The 20,874-nt window shown below is 42.6% G+C and overlaps 1 protein-coding gene across 1 annotated transcript in view; it reads right to left on the bottom strand.

Annotated features, from left to right (window-relative positions):
• Positions 1-20,874, bottom strand: part of LOC111149723 (PHD finger protein 21A) — a 194,435-nt gene that overhangs the window by 9,980 nt on the left and 163,581 nt on the right. Inside the window, 6 exon segments of the mRNA XM_022506959.1 lie at positions 4,349-4,456; positions 4,458-4,513; positions 7,086-7,146; positions 7,619-7,698; positions 8,444-8,495; positions 11,287-11,385. Of these exon segments, the coding sequence (XP_022362667.1) occupies positions 4,349-4,456; positions 4,458-4,513; positions 7,086-7,146; positions 7,619-7,698; positions 8,444-8,495; positions 11,287-11,385 (456 nt within the window).

Here is a 20,874-nt window from a genome sequence, read left to right as displayed (position 1 = left end):
ATGGACATCTTGTTCCGTTGGCTCAAGAGTTCTGCTCACTTTCTTTTGCTCCTGAGAGGAGCACTGCAAGAACTGGAGGCCAGACAGTATGTAAATAAAGGCTAAATAATTTCTTTCAAGTTTCTAAAGAGAAGAAGACGTCCTATCCTATTTCCACGTTCGAGAGCAACAGTTCTGTCTGTTCGGTGTCAGACCCCTTTATAAATCTTAAAACTTATATTTATTTACATATATTTATATATTTTATATATAAAAATAATATATGCTTATATATTATTTATATATTATTTGAGTTAGACTTAGAAGTTTCAAGTTTTCATTTCTGAAGTAATTACAGAATTACAGGAAGTTACAAGAACAGTGTACTGAAAAACCGTCAGACCCCAGAACACACTAAGGGCACATTCCATGAGCCCTCAGGGTTATGACGTCGTTACAGGTCAGGTAATATCTGGAAAACTCTACTGGTTACTCTTGAGAGAAAGAGAATGAAAATGGCAAAGAATATTTTAGTATTACCACGAAAATAGTTTTGCTTTTACGGACCCTGAAGAGTCTCAGGGACCACACCTGGACAATGACTGCCCAAAGAAATGAATAATACAATGACCAGGTACAGATGTTATCTACCCAGAACGGGTTCTCTGCTTAGCTTTTTAAGAGAGCAGAGAAGTCCCGTGGAGGTGCTGCTCCCGGTCAAAAGGCTCCGGCTTTGGTGACTGCTTTGCAACCATAAACCAAATGTTAAACTGAAAGATGGTGACCCATGATTCTCTGATAGGAGCCAAGTGTGTATGTTTTTTGCAAACACCCTGGCTATATCAACCGCAACTTCATCATCCGCTGAAAGAATTGTATAACTGTGTCAACGTATCTTCCCTTCTCACAAAGTGCGAGGGCAACAAGGTATGTGCTGAGGATTAGTGTCTGGCTGGGTTTTGCATTACCAAGTCCTTCTAGACAGTTATTGATCCCCAGGAAATGCTTGCTGCTCAGCTGTGATTATTTAATTAATGTTGTTGGGGCTTGTTCTACCCAGCAGCAAACATACAGAGTCCTGTGTGCTGATTTTAATCACTGCTACTGTTGGGATACTGTAAAAGTAGAAGTCAATTATCTTAAAAAAAAAAAAAAAATCCATTCCACTAGGTTTAACTCAGAAAGTTCTAACGTATTTAGTGGTTTTTGAAAAGCCTTCTTTTACTTTTAGATTTCTGAAAAGTGCAGTGTTTGCATTTTAAGACAAAACCTGGCAGAAGCTTTTGTTATTTGATCTGAATAGATCCTTGGGGTTCAGTCTCTCAAAGAAAGCCACAGATCCCCATCAGGGGTCAACACTTTGGAAAGAGACTCACGCACAGAACCACAGAATCACCTGTTCCCCCGCATTTGTATCCCACTCTGTGGGAGACCCCTACCAAGAGGTCAGAGGCCACCAATTCTTCCAGCAATGCTTCAGCTGCAGAGAAGTTGGGACAATCTTTTGTGCCAGCAAACAAGGTTTCTGACAAGGACTCCTGGTCCTCATTACTTCGGACAGGTAGAAAACCTGCATCAATTACTCATGCCAAAAGTCAGGTGGGCTGGATGAAATTCTGAATTTCAAGAGCAGAGCTGAGTCTGTAGTCACCAGTTATGTCCAAGAAGGAAGGCCGCCAGAGAACAGAACTCCACTATGACCTGGTCCTCCAAAGAGGACACTTTCTTTGCTGCTTCTAGAATTTAAACTCAGAATGTGCATATGGTATTCTTTTGTTCTTTGGAAAAGGGTAGTTCATTAGTAAGCACTAAGAACCTTCCAGTTCAAGGGACCTTTTACCTGAAAGTGATCCTGAAGACAAACTCTGTAATTCACAAAAGAAATGGGACAAGTATAAAATGAAACTCTCGGTTTCCCTCCTCAAACCCACTCCTCTTGCCATCTCGAGGAAAGGACAGTTTTATCCTACTAGTTGCTTAGGCTGAAAACTCTGGATTCACCCTTGACTATTCTCTTTTTCTCATACCTCATATCTACTCCTGCTGGCTCTTCAAAATATACGCAGACCTGGTCACTCTCCTCCAGCCCTAGGTCTACCACGCTACCAGGCCAAGTCATCCTCAGCTCTTGCCTCCTAACTGGTCTTCCTGCTCCCATCCTATCCTCTCCACAGTCTCTTCTGCAGATTTCAGACACAGTAGTCCTTTTAAAATCCACGTTGATTCTGTAAACACCTTAAAAATAGTAAGAACCACCAAAAGATGCTAAAACCACTGGGTAACAGCTTGCTGGGGAACTGGATATTTATACAGCTCAAAACTATCTCTGCCAGAGAAAGAGGCACCTTTACAAGTGGAGAAATTTCACACAATCTATGTTAAAAGATGAAAGCTAACATCACCAACGACAGGACAGACTGACCGACGGCACGCGGTACCTGTCATGAAAAGGACTCACCATCACGCACTCAGTGTTCCCACAAAATGCAAACCCTGAGTGTACTGAGGAGACAACGAGATCATACAAACGGAGGGACACACTATGCAGCAACCGGCCTACCTTTTAAGGACTGTCAATGTCATGAACGACAGAGAAAGGCTGAGAACCCGCTCTAGAGTAAGGAGACGGAAGAGAGATGCCATGACAACAGTTATCAAGAGTGATCTTAACCTGGATTCTGGAGCAAAAAAACCCAAAGTGTGCTAAGGCAATTACTGAGACAACCAGAGAAACCTGAATACGGAATGTATATTACAGAATCATATCTACTCAATATTAAGTGTCCTCAATTTGATAACTGCCTTGTGACTCTATCAGAGAACACCTCTGTTCTTGGAAGAAGAAATACGCTGAAGGGTTTTGGGTAAAGATTCATGGTGTTTGCAACTCCTTAACTAGTTTACCAAAGAGCATGCGTGTGTGCGTGTGTGTAGCGGGGAGCATATGGCAAAATGGTAACAATCAGTGAATCTGGGTGAAACGTATATATTTGTTCTTTGTATTTTCTTGCAACTACTCTGCAGGTCTGAAATTTTTCAAAATAAAAAGTTGAAAAATTACATCACTCCTCTCCTCAAAACCCTCCAGCACTCCCTACCTCTCCCTCCAAGCAAAAGACCCAAGGCCCTGCGCCCTGGGCCCCGCCACCTCTGGAGTGTCATCTCCCACTGTCTCATTGCTCCCTCGGCCCTGCTGTCCTGGCCTTCTAGCTTTTCTTCCACCCCATGTAGGGGCCTATCTCACGGCTTCCACACTGCTTCTCCCTCTGCATGGAATGGTCTCCCCCTGACACACTCTCACACCCTCCACCTCCCACCAGAGAGGCTCTCTCTTCCCTCCCCTCATAAAACAGAGGAGCCTGCTGCCCTCCTTCTTCATTCCCACTAATTCTGTCCCTGTTTTCTCGACAGCACTTCCCACTACCTTTTATGTGTTCATTTGCTTATCGCCTGCCTCTGGCCCTGTAAAAGGAGCTCGCGGAGGGCAGGCAGCTGGTTTTGTTCCCCGTTCTGTCCCCAGCCTCCAGAACAGCACCTTCCCAGCAGAGTAGTGCTGGGGAAGTATTTGCTGACTAAACTCACGGCTACGTAAATGCTCATTTAAGTTCTTAGTGCACTTGTGAGAGGACACACTGACGGTCAGCAGAGGGGCGGGGCTGGGAGGATGGGGGAGATAGGTGAAGGGGACTCAAGAGCACACCTAACATGGCGAGCCTTGAGTAGCGCAACCAACTGCTGCATCACTGTACTGTACTCCTGAACCTAATAACCGTGCTGTATGATAACTAGACTGGGATTAAAATTAGAAACTTCAAAATAAGTAAAATAAAAACAAAAAACACAAAATCTCAGGGTACTAGCTTCGAATCCTGCAGCTTCCACGTGCAGGCTACTAAGTATCTGACACTTTCCAGGAACCTGTTTGGTCGGCTCTGCTGAATAAAGTGACTTGAAAGAAAAGTTTTCCACCTCTGGAATTCTGCTTGAAGCAGGAAGCAAGGACGCTGCACCATCACGTGCCTTGCTCCTTTCCCTCACCCCAAAACACGGACAATGGAAACCTGGGCACCTTTCAACTACATGAGCTGACTTCCCACCCCATCTGTCTTCCTGAGAGCTCATTCACAGTAGACCAAATGCAGATCTTAAGGACTCTGACTGAGCCTCCTGATGTTGTAGGTGATTCTCAAGGACATGCGGGACCTGGGGCCCCAGCACGAGGCTGCCTTCTGTGGTCTAGTGTCCTGTAGGGATTACTGCTGTTCCAGGGTTAGTCAAGGAGATGCAGCTGGTAAGGACACAACACATGATAACGGTTTCCCCAGTTTAAGCTCTCAGAAAGAGAGCGTGCTTTTCCCAAGTTACTTACGTCTGTGGAGGTGGGGCTGGGCAGGGACACAGGCTGAACAGGTGCAGGGAAAGTGAATGTGGTCTCTGTCTTTTCATTTTCAGGGGAGTCAGGATGACTGGATGGGGGGGGATGTTGGGGTAAGGGCTCCAAACCCCAGCACTGCATTGTATTTTGGAGGACGACCTATATACCAAGAGAAGGGAACAAAAGGGGAAAAAGGGGGAGGGAAAGAAAGGGGGAAAAATGATCTTACATACCTTTGGCCAGTGTTCCTCATTGGCTAGCATGGAAAAGGAAGTGAGGTAGCAGACAGAAGGTTAATACAACAGTCTCAAAGAGAGGAAGAGAAGCAAAGATTTAAATGTCATTAGAAACAACTGCATGAGTCTCAAAAGAAAGGAGGATAAGAGAGCCTTAGAGAATGACAGGAGGGCTGCATCATGTCAAAGGGCCTGGCCTTGGGTGGATCACAGTGACACGCTTGGATTATTATGATTTGAGATTTCTAGGGTGAGAATAAGACGCCGAAGCTCCAGAGGGGCCACAGCTAGGAATAGGAGTTTGTTTTTTCACCACTTCTACATACTGTTCTCTAAAGTTTCTCTGTTAACCATCATCCTTGCAATCAGTAATGAGTCCCTGTTCCCCCAAATGGGTTTATTTAGGATCTCTGCTTCTTCCTTTTCTCTCCTATCTATATTTTGGTCATTTCACTGCTTGTGAGGATGGAGGAAGGCACATCGAGGAGGCAAAATTCAAGTTAACTATTCTTACCCCTTGCTGATCGAGCTAGACAGAAATATGTCCTGGGACTAGCTGGAATCTGAGAGCTAAAAGGATGATCTGATCTTAACAATGATTTTAAGTATGTCTGGAGTCAGATCCCCTCCGTAGTTGCTCAACAACGGTCTCCCCGCTTCCGTCTCGAATGCTCTGGTGAACTCCATATCTAAAGACTGGGGCCTGTCAGCAAATCTCAGAAAAGACCCTGCCATCAGCAGTGCCACTAGAAGACTGGCTGGAGGAAGAGCCCTGGGAATCAAGCCCCACGGCTACAGAGGATCTATGATTGGACCCTGACAGGTGTGGCAACACTGTTCAACCACTCCTGCTTTATGATACACCTAAGCCAGGATCCTTGTCAGAAGGACCAGGATCAAAGCTTTTAAGCTTTGAGTGATCAAAAGTATATGTTCAGCACAGCAAAGGGAAAAAAAAAAAAAGCTAGAGAGGCACACAATTGCCTACAAGCACTGATGAAAGGTACAGGGGTTCACAACTTGGCCAACAGTTGTAATTTATGTCAGGATTATGCACAAGAGTCATGAGTCTGTCAGACATTCCACAAATCTTACCTATCTGTGTTAAACTGACAATGTCTGCAGTACAAACAGAACATACAGGTTTGTCTTTTCTAGGGAATTTAGGGCTGCCCAAAGGGGAAGTGAAAGATGAATGCTCTTTGTTTACCCGCAGAAGGCACACGTAGGCATTGTGAATACAGGCTTTCATCCTCTGACCTTGGCAAGTGAGGCCAAGGTCTTTCTGGCTCGTTTAACCCCTGTCCTCTTAGCAGATACTCCCCACCAGCACACCAATTAACTGTGGCTTCTGACTGGGGGCTCCTTTCTGAGAACTGGGTCAGAGGTCACTAAAAATTACCAAAACAAAACAACAAAAAGTAACCCACGACACTGGTTACTGTGGCCCAGGAATCAACAGGAAGGAACGACTTAGGATTTCCCATGGAAATATCTGCGGCCACCTAGAGGACAGGTAGGTAATGAACCATTAGAACGGGTCGCTGCAGGCGGGTACGCGATCTGATCTGGCAAGGAGGTGGTAATGGTACAGTTGCAGCCCTGCCTGTGGCAGACAAAAGAAAAGGGTCAGGATAACCTCCTAGGCTTCCAAGAGCTCTGAGACAGCGTGTGCTTATGCAAAAATTAGTATGCTACTCCACTCACTCTGCAACCTTTCTAGCCTGGAACTATAATTCAGGGACACATTATCATGTGGAGAAAGGGACCTTGGGATGTATTACTGACATCAAAGAACAATTTCAGAACCTTGTTTATGAGCTCAAACCCAGAACTATTAAGACCTACTCAGACCTGCACGGAAGGCTGCTGCCTCTGCCTCGCCCACAAGGAAGGGGCACCAGCGCCCTGTCAGGCCTGAAATATGGGATGGGGCTCTTTAGGAAATTCTACTTCAGGGAGCCTGTTTCGACCATGACCTACTCTTCCTTAGCTGGAGATGTCCTCAACTCACAGATTCTAAGTCCTCAGTGTGGCTACGTCTTTCTTCCTGGAAAGCCTGCAGCTCACAGAGACCCGAGTCATGCTCTGGTCTTGCTGGCAGCAGGACGACTTGGACACTACTAAGAACACCTTGGCAACAGCAGTGCTCTGCTCTGCTCAATGATGCTAAAATGCTTCCTTTCACACAATGTTCTGTTCGCTGTGCTATTCATGGACAGCCTGATGGGCCTGGGGCAGAAATGCTGTATTAAGCCATTTCCTTGAGTCAGCTTTGCCAGAATCCTAGGAAAGGCAGCTTGCGGTTCAGTATACAGAACTCTAAGGAGAAGTCTCCCTCTCTTCTCCCCCCCATTTTCAGAGAACAACAACAACAAAACTATGTTCCAGGGATTTAGGAGTCAGGCTCTAGGACAAGGGGAGGAAGGAGGGGGAAGAAACACGACACAGAAAGCAGAAGCAACAGCGAGGGAGAGCTCCAAAAAGGTACTCACCTCTCTTCCGGGTCCCAGGATGCATTGTACTGTTCAGGTATGTGACTGCGCTCTTCTTACGCTTTGAGGATTGAAGAAGGAAAGGTAACTAGCTGAATAGCACGGTTCCTACCAATACCGGCATAAGCTATGGCCACGCACAGCATGCCTGCCAACACGCCAGTGAGTGAGTGCGAGTCACCCAAGGTCTCAGGGCTAACGGGCTTTAGTATATCTACTTGGCTCTGAGAGAACAGAATATTCCAGAGAGGTCTGCCTCTGCTTCGGATGACAGCTGTGTTTAAGCCAAGATGAGTTAAATTTTTAAGGTAGGTTTGTATTTACTCCAACTTAGGGAAAAAACGAAGGGGAAAGCAGTGAATGATACAAATGAAACAGTATGATTAGCCCGAGGAAAACCCATCATTTCACAAAGCTGGCCAACTATAATCAGGGTACTGTTCTTCAGCAGGTTTTTCAGATGGGAGAAGATGGAAAAAATCATAAATACAACTAGAACAGAGAGGGGAGGGCCAAGTTCTGGCCAGGAATACCTCTGGCTCAAAGACGGCTCCGCTGTACACTGGATTTGCCGTCGTTCTTCTTTTTCGCTCTTGCCTCTTGCTTTGGATTTCTTGGGAAAGCAAAAGGTTTGAATTAGAAGGGAGGTATAGAGAACCTCAAAAACTGAACTTCACTGTTTATCTTTTGGTTTTCCCATGACAAATGAGAAACGGGGGCACATCTCTCTGTGTCACCGCAGCCTGAGCAGAGGCAAGCACACTGCTGGGAACAAAGGCGTGGGACCATCTATTCTCACCTCTCAGAAAGCAAGACCATGCTGTCCCACAGGGTGGCTCTCTGTGACCCAGAGCTGAACAGCAGATTACACTTATAAACAAGCTGTCCTCATCTACTTTTAGTTCACTGGAATACAGGTGTGGATGAACTCTATCCACAGACCTAGACTGACCATAGTTCACCATTCTTGAGTTAAACAACTAGGACAGGTGTAGCTTTGTAACTTCTTAAGATTTGGATAACCCAGAGTGATTGAAAAACACAAAGATTTGTCAGAGGGGCATCTGATACTTTGTGCTATCAGGGGAAAAAAAGAGAGTTCCTCTAAAGGGAACAGCAGTCGGTTTAATACAGGCATCTGGGGAGTTTCCCTTGGACAGCAGTGTGGATGAAAACAGGGAGGGGAGGGGATGAAGTTAGAGGAAAGGCAAGTTTGACTCCAAAGGAAAGAAAGTCCACACTAGCTGAATCATACACTACTGGCGTTCCAGTGTTCTATGTTCTAACAATAAATTCAACACCATTTCCAAGAACAAAGCTCTGGGCCACAAGCAAGGCAGCACCATATCTTCTCTTACCTTCTAGATGGTCATGTGTTACCAATCCTAGAGACACCATGAAGGCAAGTTTCTGTGCCAGAGAAACAAGAACGTACTTCAGTTTGGGTTCTCACAAAGCCAACTGCATGTTCCTAGTTAGACTCCTCGGCAAAGCCAGCCCAATGGGCTGGTCACGTGAAGGAAGGAGGCCAGGTTCAGGTGACCAAAGAACAGACACCTTCCAGAGTCACTGTGGAGGCTTTCTGGTCTCAAAGGGATCACAAAAGAAGGACTGTGGCTTGCATCTTCTACTTTCTCAATGACAGAAATCAGCATCTTTGTGTGCCCTAAGTTTTTTTGTTTGTTTTTCCAGAAAAATCCTCTGACAGGGAAGAGGATTCATACTCAGAAAACATGCAGAGGTTACAACAAAGAGCCTCCCATACAACAAGCTCCCAGTTCTAAGTACTTCACTTGTCATAGCAGGCCAGGGTTTCTTACATTTTTACTACCAATGACTGGACAATGCTAGCTCAAAGCTAAATGAGTTTTAGGAACAACAGCTGATGGTTCTGCTTAATACTATGGTTTTAAAATCAAACATGGACCTAAAAATTATGGAGGAATCCCTCTTTGGAGACCACTTAGGGCTCTATCAGAAGTTCCACTGATTAGAAAACTGAATCCCAAAGCTGGAACATTAGATGCTTAGAGTTGGAGAGAGCAACAAATATTCCTATTTTGCTCAGCAGTCACATGTGGTCTGGAAAGTATGTTTTCATTTGCACATGGCTGCTAAATATGCCAAACAATAGATCACCAACTTCTCTCACTGATTATCAAAAAAGAATATCATCAACTGTTAGGACATAGTCCTGTGGAATTGTTTGTATCACCGCTTGGTCTTTAAAAATCCTGACAGCTTACCCTCAACATTCAATACCATGGTATTTTGGCCTGAAGTGAGAGATTCAAGCTGTTTAAGATACTGAGTATTTTAGGAAGAAACAGTCCCTGAACAAGCCACTTGAGAACACAGAAGTGTCCTTTACTGGTATGCTCAGAGTTCTGAAGAAATGTTTTTATTTTATTTCTTATTTCAAAAACTTAGGTGGGAGCCTATCCCCCTGACCGCCAGCATACTTCGGTAAGGAAAAGCTTAGACCTGCTGCCCATTTTCCACACTGCACGTTGAAATGGCATACACTCGGTGATTGCCAATGAACTACATTCCTGCTTTTCACTATTCTTCACAACCTGATCAAGATTAGAAGGCTGTCTACCAGCTGTTCTCCGTAGAGCAGCGTGTGGTTTGACATCCAGATGCACCTTCTTTTAATCAAGTGGCAGTACTCTTCTTGGCTAGTCACAAACAACTCATCTTTGCCAGTCTACTTTGATCTCACCAAAAAAAAAAAAAAGAAAGAAAAAAAGTAAAAACAAAATCTCCTCTCCTCTGGAACAGATTTTCAGTGATAAAGAGAATAAAAAGTTGTCAAGAACTTCTGCCTCATGTATGCATCACACGTGTACCAAAAACTAATTTATTCTCTTTTGGGCAGTGATTCTGTCCAATTCGAAGGTGAATAATCTACCACTCTACATGGTAGTGGTGCTCGCTTGCCCACACTGGGCTACCAACATAAGATATCCTTTTCCTTTGGTAATTTTGTGGATGACTTCGTAAGTTCCTCAGCAATTTGCATCACTGGTACTTCTTTCTAGTTCAAGTTTTGGTCCCTTCTTTACAGATAAATTAAAAACAAATCCATTTCAGGGGTGCCTGGGTGGGTCAGTCATTAGGCGTCTACCTTTGGCTCAGGTCATGATCCCAGGATTGAGCCGCGTATCAGGCTCCCTGCTCTGCGGGAAGCCTGCTTCTCCCTCTCCCACTCCCCCTGCTTATGTTCCCTCTCTCGCTGTGTCTCTTTCTGTCAAATAAATAAATAAAATCTTAAAAAAAAGAAAGAAAGAAAGAAATGAAACTAATATAACAGTGTTATGTTAACCAACTGGAATTATAATAAAAACTCTAAAAATATATTTAAAAAAACCAAATCCATTTCATATCAGAATTATAATTTATACTTGTTTTAGAAAAACCTGAACTGGCTTAACTTAATAAATCATCACTTAAAAAAAAAAAGACATGAAGTTTTGATGGCTTCATGCCACTATTTGACATGGTTTCATTAAAAAGAATGCACAGAGGACAGAAGGAAATAGATTGCTGGTTTAATAAAATCCAACTATCACATTTTTATCATCATATTACCTGTCCACATTTTTCTTTTAGAGCTGCTTATCCATGAACCAAACTAAAAAATTCTCTTTTCTAAGGGGACACACAAATTCACATTGTGTATTGCACCAGTCCTGTTGGCTATGTAAGTTTGTAACTCTATCCTAAGTTATAGTACAGATGTTACTATTTTCATCCCTACTTTTATGCTTCAATGAACAACTTTTGGGCTACTGATTCATTTGGGATTTGGGAATCTGGTGCAATACAATGGTAGAAACAAAAATGCACATATAACAACTATAATCAATAACATAAATAGACCTTAGCCGAGTGAACTGGATGGACCTCTTAGAAATGTTGGCTGAGGCAAAAAATAATTATCATGAGAGAAAATTATCATTAATCTTACATTTCAAGTTTGTACGTTGCAGGAAATGCCTGTATGCCAGCTCATGGACACTCCAGACCATACTCTTAATCTGCTTTAGGCCAAACTGATTTGGCAATATGTTACCGAATAGTGAGGAAGCACAAGAAATGGAAAACCAAGTGACTCAGACAGCAAGCGTCCCTCCTCGTTAGTTGAGAATAAGTCATGTCTCATGACTGAACCATGCCTTTGGAGGGCTGAGCCTACCTGAGGGTTCTCCTCCCGTTTTGGTTTGGGTGCAGCAGGTGGAGTGATGGTACGGCTCTCTGTTTGTTTCTCATCTGTTTCTGTGTGGGATTTAATTGTCTATGGAAGGAAAATTAAATGAAAATTCAGAATTCACTTTTTATTTAAAAAAATGAAAAAACAGTTTAACTGTAGCCAAAAGAAAAAAAAAGAACATACTCAAATTGGAAACATTAATAAAGGAGGTAATATGGATTACACTTTGGAAGGGGAAAAATAAGATGTACGGCCCCAGTTGAAATAATTAAACCGTATAACTAGAGTAGATATGAAGACAGAGTAAATATGTTGTAGATATAACTACAACAGTCTAAATTATACAAAAAGAAAAATCCACAGTTTAATTCCAATGTATAAAAATGAGTATAGGCTGCTCTGATTTCACTGTATTTTAGGATATAGGAACAGTTTTCCAGTTTTCTTGTTACATGTGGGTCAAACTCCAGTCCACAGCATGCTTAAGATCTGAATGTAAAAAAAAAAATCTTACATACACTTTCTCCTATTTCCAATTCCAATCATAACCTAAGAGAAGACGCAGAACTACCCTCGCTTGGGATATTTAACACCTGCCTGTTTCATTCATTAGAGGAGAGATGAACTTGCCAAGGAAAGGTCATCTTGCAAGAGGCTGACCCTCTGATTACCCCCAACCTTGTCTTCCAGATGCATCCATTCAAACGAAAGAACACCAGTAGCATTATCATGTTTAAGCACAAATGGCAGCGAGCAAATTGGCAGACTGGGCTTGCATTACTATTCTTATTATGACTCAATGGCTTATTCATTTTATGAACCCTTCTGTAAATACTGAAATGATATTAGAACAGTGGATATAAAACTGCGAACATGAACCTAATTTACTTTCTCAAATTAAAAAAAAATGTGGATGCTAATTGTCTTTCTGTATGGCAGCAAAGAACTAAATAAACGAGAATGAAACTGATCACTGATGAGGAAGAAGCTTTGGTCCTGTAAGCAGGACAATCAAAAGTTTTCAAAAATCATTATGTTGTGAAATATGCTACCAGATCTGAAAGACAAATACGATCACAAAGATCTTTCACTTTCTTTCCTAGCCACTTCCGTATTCTCCTTCTGCTTCTCATATTATTACTTTAGGAGAATGTCAGCGTCTGTCTTATCAATACTGTGGCAGCCACTGTTCTGAGGCACAAATGCTGCCTGATATTCTATTTTTCATCACTTTCCTGTCCGATTTCCTCCTCTCTGTGATAAACTACTTGAGAGCAGGCATTATTCTACACAGGTTTGCAGTCCTCTGTGCCTAGTACCATTCCTTCTAGAAGAATCACTCACTTCACCTCTCACATACATTTTTTAACCAAAAAGGACACATTTCCTCCATAAAACAAACCACTAAACATACCACAAGGGGACACAATGGGGAAGCAGTTTAGAGTGTCATCTTTAAGGCCCTGGGTGTCCAGAAAGCTTATTTTCATGGCTTTCTGAGCGAGGAAGGGCAGGGGTCTGAGGGAGGGATAAGAGGTCAACTGCAAGGGTCTGCTGCTCCTCCGAGGCTGTGTAAGGTTTCTTGGGGTCTCTTGGTTCCATCTTGAGGGCTGAGGGACACATGTAGTGGTAATACCTCTGGGGAAGGGCAAACCAATTCCTTTCCACTAAGAAATTATCCAGGGTTCAGATTTTCTCTCTCACTCAAAAGGAGTGCAATTACCTGAGGGTTGGATAAAGTACACAAAAAGCATCCAAAAATAAATAAATAAAACAATCAAAACACCGGGGAGATCCCTTTCTCTCACGGAGCTGTTGCTCTGGGGGAAACCAGGCCATGTTTTGAGCAGCACTATGCAGAGGTCTGTGGGGTGAGGAACTGAACCTCCTCCGCCAGCAGCCAGAGTGAATGTAGTGCCGTCTGCCGACAGCCACACTACTGAGTTTGGAAGTGAATTATCCAGTCCCAGCTGAGCCTTGAGAGGAGGTGAGCCCTAGCTAACTTGTCTGAATGCAAACTTGTGAGGGATGCTGAGCCAGAAGCACCTAGTTAGGATGCAAGCGGATTCCTGACCCTCACAAGCTAAATGGGATAATAAATACTTGTTGTTTTAAGCTGCTTAAAACAAACCCAAAACATTAGGGTTGGGGGAGTGACAGAAATGGCAGAACAGGGAGCTCTAAGAATTAGTTCTTCCACTGAAGCAATCATTAAGCTGGCAAAAACAGAATCAACTTTTTAGAACTCTGGAATCTAATAAAAACCTTATAGTAACCAGGGGGACCCTCAGTGAAGAAAGAGGCTGGTAAATTTTCCTAAGAAAGCATTTTTCCTTACCTACATACAAACCCCATTGCACAGCTTTGGGGCTGAGGCTTTGGGGACAGCACCCTGTGTTCCTAGTGTGGCTTGCTGGTGCCATAGGATACAACGTGGACCTTGTTCTCAAAGCTTGTTGTGCACTTTGACCTGTTTGGGGGGGTTCCCTGAGGACTGGCGAGCCTGACCTTTGTTTTGCCCATCTTAGGCTAAAAGTGCCTTTTGGGGTGGCATCTGATGAAAGCATCTAAGGCCGTGTTACCCAATCACCTGGTGTAAGGGATGGTGGATGGAGTATACGGCAGACAGACCCAAAGGCCTGGGAAGAAGGAGGCTGGGGAGGAAGATTCTCTTAATAGTAAGGGCTTTGAAGGGGTATCACATATACTGGGGAATCCAGAGTGCACTGCATATTCCCAGGGCTAGATGAGTGTTCAGATGAGAGAACCCTAGGCTTATACCTCTGGCTGAATCTTTGAATTCTGTCCAAGAAAGAGGTGAAGGCTAAGACAGAGTTAGAGACAGCCTGGCTTAGCATTGAAGAAGTACTCCTGCTCAGAGCCAATCTGTAAAAATAGGAAAGTTTCTTTTTAAATTTAGTTGTTGTTGTTATTATTATTTTCATCATCATCATTATTGGTCTTTTTGGCTCCAGTTGTTTAAGGAAATCTGTGAGGTCACAAGTTGACCGAAGACAACAGAACAGAGAATTTAGAGACTATCCATGACAAGAAATACAGTTGGAAAAGGCACTAAACAATCAATAACAATCAATAACAACAAAATCTGTGGTGGGAGGAGAATCTAATTTCCAGAATTATCACACTGGAATTTCAAGATGAACAGTTTAACAAAAAATTGGAAGGCATACAAAGAAACAGGAAAGTATGGTCCATTTGGAGGAAAAAAAGAAATCAAGAGAAACTGGCCTTAAGGAAACCTAGACTCTCAGATTCTCTAGAGAAAGACTATCTTAAATATGCTCAAAGAACTAACAGAAATCATGGACAAAGAACTAAAAGAAACCAGGGGAACAATTTCCCAGCAAAAACAGACGATCAATAAAAGAGACAGAAATTACTGAAAACAACCAAATAGAAACAGTGGAGCTGAAAAGTATAAAAGCTTAAATGAAAAATTCACTAGAAGGATTCAGGCAAAAGAAAGAATCAGTGAACTCAAGATAGGACAACTGAAATTATCCAGTTTGAGGGACAGAAAGGAAAAACATGAAGAAAAATAAACAGAGCCTAAGGGCCCTGTGGGGCATTATCAACATATGCATTATGGACTCCCATGGGGAGAGCAGAGACAGAGAGAAGCAGAAATAATATTTGAAGGAATAACTGCTCAAAACTTCCCAAATTTGATTAAAGACAGGAATCCACACATCCAAGAAGCTCACTGACATCCATATAGAATAAACTAAAAAAGATTCACGGTCTGGGGGAAGATGGCAGAGTAGAAGGACCCAGAGCTCTCCCTGTCCCTATATTTACAACTAGGTATCAACCATACCCAAGTCAATAAACCAGAGAGCAATCAGAAGACTGGCAGAACAAACTCCATAACTAAATATACAGAAGAAGCAGGATCTGAAAGGTTAGGAAGTTCAGAAAGGTGGAGGGAGGCTGCCTGCAGATGGGAGAGAGCTGTGTGCATGGAGATGGCTGAGCAATGCGCCCTCACACCAGAGAGCTCAGCTGGGGGAAGACTGAGCCCCATAATGTTTGGCTTCAAAAATGGGGCTGGGAGCACCTGGGTGGCTCAGTGGGTTAAAGCCTCTGCCTTCGGATCAGGTCATGATCTCAGAGTCCTGGGATCGAGCCCCAAATCGGGCTCTCTGCTCAGCAGGGAGCCTGCTTCCCCCCCCCCTCTCTACCTGCCTCTCTGCCTACATGTCATCTCTCTCTCTGTGTCAAATAAATAAATAAAATCTTTTTAAAAAAAAATGGGGCTGAATTCCACACATTTTTTAAACCAGTGGGACTTGGAGGCTGGATCTTTAAGTCAGCTGACTCAGCACTGAGCAAGCCAGGAGGGTGAGTGATAGCTGGGTCAACACCCTTAAAGGGATAGCAACCTGAGCCAACAGGCAACATAAAAATGGCAATTTGCACAACACTGGTGTCAAACGGGAGACAGATCTGTTCATATTGATTTTGCAGCATGTTGGGGGACTTCTCTAAAAACGAAGGAGCTGGCAGGTGCCATTTTCCACCTCCCCCATCCTTCCTCTAAGCATAAACCTGCAGGAGGCAGTGCTGCACAGATGCCTGCTACCAAACCAGCTCGCAGGGCACCACACCCACAAGTTCTCTAGAGGACCTGCTAGCCTCAGCGCTGGGCTCACAGTAGATTCTGTTAGTGTGCACGCCTGGTCCAGCCACTGCATGCAGTGTGCCTCCTGTGGTCCCGTAGTTCTGCGCCAGGCCCAGCCACACTCAACACACTCCACTGGCCACCCACAGCACTTCAGGAAACTCATCATAGGACCAGTGGCCCAGGGCAAGTTGTGCTACCCCCACACTCACAAGTTCCCCAGTGGGCACGACCCCTCAGAGCTAGCCTGCCTAGATCCCAGGAACACCACAGAGAGCAAGCACAGCCCGTAACAGGCAGAGAGTCAGGGCAGATGACTACACTGAAAGGAAATGTGATTCAGGCTCAACAGCAGGGCAAAAGCAACACCTAGGATACTCTCCCGAAGTGCCAGGCTCTGGGGAACAGGGGACACTGCACTGCAGGGCACTCCAGGAACTCTTCTTCATAAACTCACTACTTGTAAGAAAAGAAGAAACAGCAGACTTTCTTAACACACAGAAACAGACACACGGGGGCAGACAAAAGGAGATGACAGACATTTATCCATCCCAGATGAAAGAACAGGACAAGGCCAGAGCCTGAGATCTAAGTAAAACAGATATAAGTAACATGGCTGATAGAGAATTTAAAGCAATGATCTTAAGGATGCACACTGGATTTGATAAAAGAGTGGAAGACATGGGGGCGCCTGGGTGGCTCAGTGGGTTAAGCCTCTGCCTTCGGCTCAGGTCATGATCTCAGGGTCCTGGGATCGAGTCTGGCATCCGGCTCTCTGCTCCGCAGGGAGCCTGCTTCCTCCTCCTCTCTCTCTCTCTGCCTGCCTCTCTGCCAAATAAATAAATAAAAATCTGTTTAAAAAAAAAAAAAAAAGAGTGGAAGACATGAGTGAGACCCTTAACACAGGGGTAAGGAATAATATAGCAGAGATAAAGGGCTCAATAAATGAAATGAGAAATGTGTTTGATAGAATAATAACAGGATGGAAGAAGCAGAGGAATAAATTAGTGACCTATAACACAGAGCAATGGAAAGTAATCAAGGTGAACAAAAGAGAGAAAAAAGAATTATACAAAATGAGAATATGCTTATGGAACTCAGTGACTCCATCAAATATAAGACATCTGTATTATAGGAGTCCCAGGAAAAGAAGAGAGAGAGAAAAGGAGGCAGAAAATGTCTTAGAAGAAAAAATATTTGCAAACCTTCTTAATCTGGGGAAGGAAACAGATATCCAGATCCAGGAGGCAGAGAACTCCCATCAAAGTCAACAAAAGCAGACCCACACTAAGGTATACTGGATTTAAATTGGCAAAATATAGTGATAAGGAAAAAAATTTAAAAGCAGCAAGATAAAAAGAAGTCAGTAACTTATGCGGGAAAACCCGTAAGTCTAGCAAGAGATTTTCAACAGAAACTTTGCAAGCCAGGAGGGAGTGGCATGATATATTCAAAGTACTGAATGGCAAAAATCTGCAATCAAGAATACTCTATCCTGCAAGACTATCATTCAGAATAGAAGGAGATAAAGACTTTCCCAGACAAACAAAAACTAAAGGAGTTCATGACCCTAAACCAGCCCTGTAAGAAATATTAAAGGGGACTCTTTGAGTGGAAGGAAGAGACCAAAAGTGACAGTATAGAGGTAGGAAATGCAAAAGCAGTAAAAGTGAGTATTTCTGTAAAAGAAGTCAAGGAACTCACACACACACACAAAAAGATATAAAATATATCATATACCTAAAACATGGGGCGGGGGAGAAGAAAAGAATGGGCTCAAACTTAATCTTCAACTTAATAAACAGACTGCTATATGCGTAAGATGTTATATACAAACCTAATAGTAACCATGTATCAAAAACCACAATAAGGGACGCCTGGGTGGCTCAGTTGGTTAAGCGGCTGCCTTCGGCTCAGGTCATGGTCCCAGCGTCCTGGGATCGAGTCCCACATCGGGCTCCTTGCTTGGCGGGGAGCCTGCTTCTCCCTCTGCCTCTGCCTGCCACTCTGCCTGTGCTCATGCTCTCTCTCTCTCTCTCTCTAACAAATAAATAAATAAAATCTTTAAAAAAAAAAAAAACACAATAAATATGCAAAGAAAAAAGAAAAAGAAATCCAAATAGATCACTAAAGAAAATCAGCAAAACAAAGACAAGAGGGGATCAGAGAAAATCCTCAGAAAAAAATACAAAACAAGGGATACAATGGCAATTAAAATATAGCAATAATTACTTTGTACATAAATGGACAAAAGTCTCCAATCAAAGACATAGGGTGACAGGGTGGATAAAAAAAAAACAAGACCCATCTGTATGCTGCATACCAGAGACTCATTTTAGACCTAAAGACACCTACAGATTGAAAATGAGGGGATGGAGAAATATCTATCAAAAGAAAGCCAGAGTAGCAATACTTATATCATAAAAAAGACTTTAAAGATTTATTTGAGAGAGAGAGAAAGTGAAAGGGTGTGCGACTGTGCACATGTGGTGGAAGGGCAGAGGGAGAGGGAAAGAGAGAATCTTAAGCAGGTTTCATATCCAGTGCCGCACCTGATGTGGGGCTCAATCTCACAATCCTGAGATCATGACCTGAGCTAAAACCGAGAATCGGATGCTTACCTTACTGAGCCACCGGGTGCCCCAGATAAAAGACTTTAAAACAAAGTCTGTAATAAGAGACAAAGAAGGACACATATAATAATAAAGGGGACAATCCAACAAGAAGATAGAACAACTGTAAATATTTATGCACCCAACATAGGAGCACCCAAATACATAAAACAGTTTGTAACAAACATAAATGAACTAATCAATAATAATACAACAGTCATAGGGGACTTTAACATGTCACTTACATTGATGGGCAGATCATCCAAACAGAAAATCAACAAGGTAACAGTGGCTTTGAACAACACACTGGAACAGATGGATTTAATAGATAGATTCAGAACATTTCACCCTCAAACAGTAGAACACACATTTTTTTCAAGTGCACACAAATCTTTCTCCAGAACAGATCACATATTAGCCTATAACACTAGCCTCAACAAATTCAAGAAGACTGAAGTCATACCATGCACCTTTTCTGACCACAGTGCTATGAAATTAAAAGTCAACCACAAGCGGCGCCTGGGTGGCTCAGTGGGTTAAGCCACTGCCTTCGGCTCAGGTCATGATCTCAGGGTCCTTGGATCGAGCCCCGCATTGGGCTCTCTGCTCAGCAGGGAGCCTGCTTCCCCCTGTCTCTCTGCCTGCCTCTCTGCCTGCTTGTGATCTCTCTGTGTCAAATAAATAAATAAAATCTTTAAAAAAAAAAAAAAAGTCAAGCACAATCTGGAAAGACCTCAAAATCATGGAGATTAAATAACATGCTACTAAACGATGAATGGGTCAACCAGGAACTAAAGGAAGAAACAAAAAAGGACATGGAAACCAATTAAAATGAAAACATAACATACTAATACCTCTGGGATGCAGCAAAAGTGGTTCTAAGAGGGAAGTATATAGCAATACAGGCCTACCTCAAGGAGTAAGAAAAATCTCAAATAAACATCTCAAATAAACTATGCTTAAACACCTAAAGGAGCTAGAAAAAGAAGAGCAAACAAAACCTAAAATTAGCAGAAGGAAGGAAATAATGAAGATAGAGCAGAAATAAGTGATATAGAAAAGAGCAGAAATAAGTGACATAGAAACTAAAATAACAATAGAACAGATCAGAACAGAACAATAGAACAGAACAGAGTTGGTTCTTTGGGAGGGAGGTGGGGGGAAGCAAGCCAGACTTATCAAGAAAAAAAGAGAAAGGATCCAAATAAGTGAAATCACAGATGGAAGAAGAGAAGTAACTACCAAAACCACAGAAATACAAACAATTAGAATATTATGAAAAACTATATGCCAACAAACTGGACAATCTGGAAGTAGAAAAATTCCTAGAAACATATAAACTACCAAAAGTGAAACAGGAAGAAACAGAAAACTTGAACAGACCAATAAACATCAAAGAAACCAAATCAGTAATGAAAAAACTCCCAATAAACAAAGTCCAGGACCAGATGGCTTCACAGGCAAACTCTATCAAACTTTAAAGAAGAGTTAATATCTCCTCTTCTCAAAATATTCCAAAACATAGAAAAGGAAGGAAAACTTCCAAATTCATTCAATGAGGCTGGCATTCTCCTGATACCAAAACTGAATAAAGACACCACTTAAAAAGAGAACTAAAGGCCAGTATCTGTGATGAACATGAATGCAAAAATCCTCAACAAAATACTAGCAAACCAATTTCAATAATACACTTAAAAAAATCATTTACCACCATGACCAGTGGGACTTAATCCTGACTAGCGAGGGTGGTTCAATATTCACAAATCAATTAATGTGATACATCATATCAATGAGAAAGGATAAGAACCATATGATCATTTTGATAGACACAGAAAAAACATTTGAGAAAGTATAACAACATCCATTCACAATAAAAACCCTCAACAAAGGAGGCTTAGAGGGAACATACCTCAACACAATAAAGGCCATATATAAAAAATCCACAGCTAACACCATCCTCAATGGGGAAAAACTGAGAGCTTTTCTCCTAGGGTCAGGAACAAGATAAGGATGTCTACTCTCACCACTTTAACTCAACATTATACTGGAAGCCCTAGCCACATCAGTCAGACAACACAAAGAAAAGTCATTCAAATGGGTAAGGAAAAAAGCAAAACTTTCACTATTTGCAAAAGACATATCTGCTAAAGGGTTAGTAGCCAAGATACATAAAGAACTTACAAAACTCAACATCCAAAAACCAAATAATCCAATTTAAAGACAGAAGACATAAACAGACATTTTGCCAAAGATGACATCCAGACAGTCAAGAGATACATGAAAAGATGTTCATCATTACTTATCATCAGGGAAACACAA

This window comes from Enhydra lutris, unplaced genomic scaffold, assembly GCF_002288905.1.
Source record: "Enhydra lutris kenyoni isolate GAN:26980312 unplaced genomic scaffold, ASM228890v2 scaffoldscaffold22, whole genome shotgun sequence".
In the NCBI taxonomy this organism is placed as follows: Eukaryota; Metazoa; Chordata; class Mammalia; order Carnivora; family Mustelidae; genus Enhydra; species Enhydra lutris.
Note: the sequence above shows the minus strand (reverse complement) of the source record. Positions and strands in the feature narration are given on the sequence as shown.